The sequence below is a fragment of the Sus scrofa genome, chromosome 13, assembly GCF_054392235.1.
Source record: "Sus scrofa isolate SSC_HxYL_T2T_F1_AM1 chromosome 13, Sscrofa_HxYL_maternal_Yorkshire_Landrace_v2.0, whole genome shotgun sequence".
Lineage (NCBI taxonomy): Eukaryota > Metazoa > Chordata > Mammalia > Artiodactyla > Suidae > Sus > Sus scrofa.
The window spans coordinates 148,500,622-148,509,669 of record NC_139395.1 but is presented as its reverse complement, the minus strand read 5'-3'; the positions used below and the strand labels follow the sequence as shown (position 1 = coordinate 148,509,669).

Below are 9,048 nucleotides of genomic sequence, written 5' to 3'. Positions count from 1 at the left end.
TACTGAAAAGTTTTTGATTTTATTTCCAAGATCAAATATTACAACAGGACATTTACATGTATTTATAAAAAATGCAGCAGTTGAATTTATAGATTAGAGGTTTCCTTGAGTTTGGTCCCTCTCTCAGCACAGTGAGCTGATGTCTTCAAAAGACTTATCGTCCCACTCCCCTCCCTCCCCCACCCTGAATGTCCCACCGCCCCCTCCCCAAATTCAAGTTGCAGTATCAATATAAAGCAACTGGGTACAACACAGTAAGAATATTCACAATTTGGTACAGTCAAAACCAGAGGATCACCAACTGAAAGATCCTCATTTTAGAAATTATTTACCTATAGACTATGTATATCTATAGATATATCACACCCAGTTATCTAAGATTTCCCTGGTTTTAGAGCAAGTGGAAGTTCCATTGAGTCTTAGCCAGCAGTTACAGCTCTGCTTTATCTAACGGCATGTTTTCTCCTCCTACAAGTTTAGATATTCTATAGTCTCCACATGTCTTCAAATTTAAGGCTTTCCCTAGCACCTTTATTATCACTTACTAGATATACAGGAGGGTCTCTAGTGTGTACTGAACAAAAAATTTAGTGGATGATCCAGTTGCCCCTTTCTCACTGATCCCAACGCCGCCTTCCCATCCTTAAGAACTGCAGAAACACATGATATCTCCTAGCACCATGGGATTAAAGCCCAGAAAACAGAACTGTACTTTTGTGTATTTTAGGGAGCACTTGCCATAAACACTACAATAGGAGCACTGTCTTTGTCCATTATCTTCTTGGATTCAATAACAAATTTACACTACAGATTAAATTTAGAGCCTGTCCTGCATTAAGAATGCAAATCTTACTAAGACCACCACTTTATCCAGAATAAGCTGAGCACACAAACATCCCAGGGAATTTCTAAATACTGTTAGAAACTGCTTGAGAACACTTTAAAGCAAATACCCCAAGTTGACTTCACTCAAGCCCCCAACCCACCCCCATCCCTATCCCCAAATTTCATTCCTTGATTAACCTCTCTGGATAAGATGGGAAGTGACATTTGGAAAATGACATGAAAAATGTTTAAAAAATACAATTAGTGAAGACATGCCAGAATTGGACATCCCGGATGATTCGAAATGAACTGAACTCATACAAAGCATGCACAGAGCCTACAAACACTCCTGAGAGTCTCCATAGAACAATATCTACTTTGTTTCTTCAAGGGTTAAAAAAAAAAGACACTAGATGCTTAACTCTCCGAAGCTTAGAAGTTAACAATCAGAAGGAAAACCGTTCTAGAAAAAAAGATTCTTAAAGGAGTGAATAAAATTGTGTCTAAGACTCTTGCCAAAGATAGGCTAGAAGCCCCTCTAAGTCTAAATATCATGTTAGCATCAATTGGTACTCATTTCTCTAGATCTAAGACCAGAGGATTATCTTACAGCTGTACTGTCTGTACCCCACCAAGTTTTAAATAGCCTTTCCAAACTGAAAGGACAGGCCTAGGAAAGTAACAAGGGCCAAGTCCCCAAACACGTAAGATAAACAGCCTCTATAAGCTTGCTACTCAGTAACTGAAAAGTGGAGGCCACATAGTACTTTCATTCTAATTAGCAGGTAAGAGGGGATTTTCTGGTGGCAATAGTCACTCCATGGGAGGTTTAATTTACAAGGAAATAAATTATCAAACAGCTATTGTTAAGAGCATGTGATTTGATTAGTGTCAAAAACCTATTTATAGTTTGAATCACACCATTTATTGATATTTTCCATTATTAAGAACACAGAAGCTTTGAGAAAAGCATACTATTAAAACCATTCTGTTGAAAACAGAAAGATAGCCAAGTGAGCATCAACATTCCAATGTCATTAGATTGAAAGATATCCTAGCGACCTTGACAGAGGAGGGGCGGCGGGGGTGCAGGAAGGGGTAGCAGAATGGCAGGGAATGGTTTTAGATCAAGAATTTCTCTCCCTATCAGTTAAGATGCCCATATTGAGTCTATGAAAAAAACAAATAGAAAAGATTTTAAGGAAGGGAAAATTCAATTCCAAGTCAATTTATCTAATGATTTGAAATGTTTCCCATTTACCATGTCTAATAAATGACATGGTGGCCCAGTTAGATTAATAACTTATTTTAATGGAGATAAAATTTTTCTTATGATCAGTTTATTCTTCCAATTTGTAAACTCAAGTGATTTTATAAAGGATATAAAATCTTAGGGCATTTTGAGCTCTGTAAAGGCAATACTATTAAGCAAACAACAAAAACTTGCTGTTAGTTGCAACAGAATTAAGTATCTGTTGGCAACATGCCGTATTCATAGATTAATAATATGTGATTGTTCCAAAGCAAAATACTACCATTGGCATTTGTGTCTCAATCCTACAAGTGAATTTGGTTATCTCCTGAAAATACTTCAGAGAAATGCTAAATGATGTTTCATTAAAGCAGTTCAGTTCATATCATTAAAGCAGTTGGGCATATTCATTATGCCCTACTTTGAGATTTGTACCAAAAATTATGATGTTTATGAGAATGATCAAGATTCTAAGCAATACAACAGCATTCTATGGGCCAACAAAGGTGGTGGGAGGGATGTCATGGAGAGAGCTAGTCTCATTTGGAATAAGAATTCTTATGTAGAGAGAAAAATAAGTGCCTTGAATTCTTTTCTTGTATATTAATTTATAAAAGATGAAAAATTAGAAGTGGATTTTTTTTGGGCCACGCTTGCAGTATATGGAAGTTCTGGGGTCAGAAATCAAACCTGAGCCACACAGTGACAACACTGGATCCTTAATCTGCTGTACCACCAGGGAACTCCAGAAATGGAATTTCTTAAAAATAGCCAATTTCTTTAAAAATCATGCCATTTCCAGAGAATGGATGTCAAAAATCAAGAAGAGAATGGAAAAGTAAAGTAGTTTTAAAAGATTTTCTAATTAAGCATCTCACTGCTGGATATAATAATTTAACCACAGGATCACCTCATGGGAAAACTACCATGGTTATCATAATCTCTATTTAAAAATTTCTAGGAGTTCGAGTCATAGCTCAGTGGTTAACGAATCTGACTAGCATCCATGAGGATGCAGTTTCAATCCCTGGCCTCGCTCAGTGGGTTAAGGATCCGGTGTTGCCATGAGCTGTGGTGTAGGTCGCAGACAAGGCTCGCATCTGGCATTGCTGTGGCTGTGGCTGTGGCTGTGGGAGGCAGCTGTAGCTCCGATTAGACCCCTAGGCCTGCAAACCTCCACATGCTGCAGGTGCCGCCCTAAAATGCAAAAAAGAAAAAAAAATCTAAGCTGTCTCTCTAACAGAACTGGCACAGAGGTGAATCAAAGACCAAAACAGCCATCACTGAAATACCAAATTTCTACATTATCAGGAGAAATCAACAGTGGCCTGGTATTCTGTTATTTTCAGTACTAAAGAACATTCAAGCCACTATTCTAAAATGTGTACAGTGCAATACGAAGTTTCACGGCAAGATAGTAACCGAAATGCTAAGCACGGCAAATCAATGAAGTTGAATATTCATAATACACGGCTGTCTTTACGTAGCCTTTCAGAAAGGCTTATCTAATGGGAAATTCCCATGTTTACCAGAAGGGTGGATTGTTCTCTCATTTAGTTTTAAATAAGACATTACTTATTCATCAACCCACATCCCATGATTTACTACTGAATAGTTAAATAGGGCCAGAGAGAGAATTACACCATGGAGATACACTCCATGGGAAAAGAAATATTTTAAAATTCAGCCTAATTGGATCTTGGAAAACCTGTTTCTTTCAAAATCAAGTGTGAATTCTACAACTTGCACAAATCAATTTCCTAACAATTGTTCTGTCAATAAAATGCTTTGTTTAAGCACACATACAAAATAAAAATTAACTCTGCGGCCAGTGAAATATTTGGTTTTCATGACATTTTAGTCATACTCAACACTGATTAGGAACACAGTATTAGGTTTTAAAATTAAGGAACTGTGTTTAAAAGATCAGTACTAGACCTGTAACTATTATCTCTCCTTTTAGAGATTTCAGTCATCACAGTCAGGGTAGACTTTTTTTTTTTTTTGGCCATGCCTGCAGCATGCAGAAGTTACCAGGCCAATGACTCAAGCCCTGCAGTGACAATGCCAGATTCTTAACCTGCTGTGCCACAGAAAAAAGCAAAGGAATTGATTGACAAGTATACTTTTAAATTAACCTAGAGATTAATATATAAAATAAAGGGAAGAGGCTAGAAGCATTAAATTTTGGAGCAGAAAGGACTTCAGAGATAATCTAACTCAGTGGTCTACAATCTATAGGTTCCTAGAATTTCTGCAAAGGGTCTTCAATTCCTCATTTATATTTTCTCCATCTATGGAATTAATGATATTAATACTTAATTCCATGAGCTCCCACCACTGCCAAATTTTTTAATTACAAGCCCCTTTATTTGAACAGATTGAAAATTAATGATCTAGTCCAATTCTGTTAATGAGCAGAGCCGATACCCAAATACACTTAGGCCTACATATAGTTCCCCTTCTGCATATTATATATACTATACATTTAATTTGTACCTGGATGGAGAAATTAAATTCTTCCTTCACTTTTCAGTTGCTAGTGGCTCCCTCTGTTATTTTCCTAGGTATCCAAGTAAGATCCTTGCTAGCTAAAATTTTTAATCTGGGATCAATAATCCTTTTTTACTTGGAAATTAGGTACTCCTTACTGATAATGGTCACTCCCTAAATCTAGTAGTTACAAAAGCTGGAGCTGAAGAACACAGGTGAGTCAAAAGAAAATGTGAGCCACAGTGATTGCCATTTTTCAGTTTTATTTTCCTAACTAAAGCCTACGCTATTCTTTACCCTTTCTAAACTTCTATTGTAATTATGGTTCAGTCTCAGAAAGGTGAACATTTACATGTTCTACTATTTCATGTGCAGTGTGTCTTTCCAACTAGGTGAAATAGGCAGGAACCAGATCTTAGATTTCAAGATTGTTCTAATTTTGATTTAGTATGAAATAAATAGTTGTTAACTTGGAGTCAAGGAAATAGAATTTTATAGATTTAAAAACATACACATAGAAGGTTCAATAATATAATATGGATGGGATATAGAAAAGATTATTTTATCTTTTATGGAAAAAGATTAAAATTTTGATAAAATTCTTTTCTATCCTTTCTATTTTTTCTTGGCAAATAATGCCATATTTTCCTTTCACATTTTCATCAGTGCATCATTTAAAAAAAGTAATTAGTAATCAGCCCCTCAAAATAATGGTGTAAATATGAATTTATAGGCATAGCACAAATTTCACTAGCTTTAAGTTCTGTGATAACTTACAGAACCAAACAATGGGAAGATAACCTTTTGGGCAGATTGATTCCTCTGTTGCAGGAGACCACGGCACAGGAGTGGAAAGAGCATGAATGCCAATTCTGATTTTGCCACTTACTAGCTATGACATCCTGAACAAGTTCTCTGAACCTTTTCTTCCTTATCTATAAAATGGGGAAAATATGCATTTCGTAGAGTTCTTAGGAAGATTAAAAGGAGAAAACGCATGTGATTCAAAATTAGCTCCTTAATCTTCCCTCATTTGGCTGTTCTTTCTCTTCTCTGGTCCCTTCCTATGTCAAATTCAAAATTTCTTGTTACTTTCCCCCAACTAGTTGTCATTTCATCTCCCTGTATTTGTCTCCTGCCATTTACTCTCAAAGTCATTCTTGTTCTTTTCTTCATTACCTTTTCAAATCTCTTTCAAGCTGTTTCCAATACCTACCACAAATGACTGTTTTTACCTATCTTACTAACTTCATTTGTTCAATAAAACCTCTCCTTCAAAGAGCTAAGAAATTGGCAGAGGAAATAAGACAAACTGGAGGAAACATACTACCTAAGTGGCTTAAGTTCTTGAACAAAGCACAACCCATACTGCTCCTGTACACAGTTCATAATGCCTTCCCCATGGGCCTCTATATCAAACCCAGGATAATTACACTCCTGCCTCAAAGCAAGATCCTCTACATCTTGTCCTCTAAACACCCCAGTTTCATCTAAGTTGGAGCAGTATCTCATGCCCTATCTCTCCAATATGCTTACTTAAATCACTGTGATATGGTCATCTCACAGTAACTCAAGTTGAAAGTCACTTTGGTTTCTCATAAATTATTATGCCAGGGCTGAGCTTATCAAAAAGAAATATATCCTATCATTAATGAATACATTGTCTCAAGTTCTCTGGATGTTTTAAAAGATAAACTAGTAGGTGAAAGGATGAAACAGAATCCTACAGGGAAAATTTTTGACTTCGTATTTTTGACAGATTTGGGCTTTAGCTGTGACTTTGCTGAGAGTGGAGATACGTGCCATCAGAGCACCAAAGCTGAGTATACCCTCACTTCTTACCCTGTACCTCCCTGAAGTTTTAGATTTCTGACCTTGTCCACAACCAACTATTTTTTTTACCCTCTAATGCACCTTTGTATAGAATCTTTTCTTCAGATAGCAAGTACGTCATCCAAGTTCATTGATACAATTGAGGAATTAACATGAAAACCATGCTTTCTCAATAAATCAGAAGCTGCTAGTTAGCTAGTTAGCCTTGAGAGCCTATGAAAAAACACCAAAGTGTTATTACTCAGTCACCAATCTAAAGAGAGAACTTTGACTCAAAGTATAAATGAAATTGTAATTATATAAATATATTTATAAATATTTATACAATTATATACTTATACATAAGCACTTACACAGACTTAGAAAAAATGTAAGAACATTAATTCAAAAGGACTCACTGAAGAATAAACAGAATTTTCCATGATTTCCTTGAGGAGATACATAACTCATTCTTTAGGGAGGGTCCCTCAAAGTCCAACCATTAGAAACCGTATTCTCTAATTGTGTACTAACAACACACAAGCATCTTTTTTTTTTTTTTTTCCTTTTTAAATCCCCTAGTTGCCAAGAGAGTCATCTTAAGGTAGATAGGAACCTAAACGTCTCTGAGCAATGGCAATTTATGTTCCTCAAGTAGAAGAATCATTCAATCTAAACCCCAATCAATGAGAAATAGGTTCATTCTGTATTAGGGTTTTATGACAAGTTAAAGTTTTGATTTTGCCACCAGAATTACACTACTACCCCTTTAGAGGACTCTATTTAAAGCTCAAAATAAGAATTGAGCATAATGAAGCTGATAAGTCAAACAGTACTATAGATTCAAATGGCCTCTTCTAAATAATACTGGAAAAAAAACACAAACTTTCACCAACTACAATTTGAATGTGGCTTTTGTTGGCAGAAAAAATCCATTAACATCTGAAGATACTGGTAATCTTTCCCACATCCTTTACTAAATGTTGTCTTATGAATTGACTTTAAAAGTCTTCCCCCTTAAAAAGGTTTTCAGTTTTGATACCTTTTGAAACAGCATGAGGAATTAATAAGCTCAGTCAGTCATCAGGGCCTTTTAGAGACTTACAACCAGGGGTAAAAAAACGAATCATTACCTCTAACCAAAGGGACATGGTTAGTAACTCTCAGCTGCATTTTTTTCTTTTTCCCCGGGGACATACATTAAGTATGCCTTAAAGCACATAGGACAATCAATAACCATAGTGGTTACAACTAAAAGCCATTGCACTCATGATTACTGAACAGCTGCTTTCCTATAGATCACTTGTGGACCTACACAATGGAAGGGCCAAGGAACTAATATGCTGTACCAGCAAAAACAGCAAGCACCTTCCCATCCCAGTCACCACAATACGCTCACATGATGTCCATTCCAGGACTAGCAGGATCAAGATAGTTTATAATAAGTCATAAAGAAGAAAGCTGTCTTAGGCTAGGGTATTGAAAGCCACCTCATGCTACTCACCCTAATTTAACACTTTCTGCCAATAACAAATACCATGGAAATAATTCTAGCTGGGAAGATGGGAATCCTTTGAAAAAATTTTTTCAATGTGATGAGCAATAAAGGATGCTTTTTCCACGTAAACAAAATCCTGGACACTGTTACGTGATATTTCTACATGTACGACAAAACAAAACATGTGTTAGAGAATTTCTTCTCCCTACTAAAAACGGGGCTTACATAAAAAGGAGGCTATTCTTATTCTGAATCTAGCCATTCCTTTACCAAAGGAGTCTGAGGAGTAACATTATCATTTGATCCCCAAAAAGTGCCATATAAGAGTGTACTTATTGGAACACCTATTTCCTGCTGCCAGTACTAGGAGGTCTTATCCTAACACTTCCATTTGGTCACCAGATTAGGTAAGAAAGAGAAAAGTAGGAAAAAGAAGAAAATAGGAAAGGAGAGAAAACAAGAGGGGAGGTAGTTAGGGAGAGACTGATTATAGGAGAGAACAAGAAATAAGAGAGAAGGCAGGTGACTTGTTGCCCAAATTTGGCTCTATGGTCCTATGAGCCAAAATGCATACTCAGTGACATCGTATCTCAGAGTAAAGGGAAAAGGGGGGTAAGCTGAGAGAGGTCAGGCCATGATGTTAATTTCTTTCCTGTACAAAGACAGTCTCTTGAGGACAAAGGCCTGCCTCTTGTAATGTAATGTCATAGTCCAGATGAGAGAGTTTCCTTCGAGGGAAGTTGGTGAGAAGTTCAAAACGTTCATTTGGATATCCTTTAGACTGCACATGCTTCACCAAAGCCTGTGAAAATAAAAGAAAGACAAAGCTGTTAGATGGAAATAAAGAGTATATTGAAGAATTAAAAATATAACATTAATTTTTATATTAGATGAGATATAAGTTATTCTTTCATATAATTGGCCCTCTTGTGGAAGGGCCAATATAAACCTTCAGATGGGGAGAAAATAAACCTGTATCCAATAATTTAGAGTCAACAAGTGATCCTGAAATATACAGAGTTATCACTATTTCTCCAATAAACAAACCCAATTTTTGTTTATAAAATTATTACCCTCATTTTTAAACACTTATCTGTTTTCTTTCCTTCTATTTATCAGGGAAGACATGTCCTTCAGCCCACCTACAGCCAATCTTGCCACCTGTGCA

General features: G+C 36.3%; 1 protein-coding gene across 3 annotated transcripts in view; it reads right to left on the bottom strand.

Moving 5' to 3' along the window:
• UBXN7 (UBX domain protein 7) overlaps window positions 1-9,048 on the bottom strand; it is a 63,775-nt gene continuing 54,727 nt past the window's right edge. For 2 of the 3 annotated variants that reach the window (XM_084990887.1, XM_021070161.2), the window contains exon 11: window positions 1-8,682. In XM_084990887.1, coding sequence (XP_084847013.1) covers window positions 8,521-8,682 — 162 coding nt within the window. In that variant the 3' untranslated portion in view covers window positions 1-8,520. The remainder of the gene's footprint in view (window positions 8,683-9,048) is intronic. The other variant, XR_014824619.1, reaches the window with a different exon arrangement.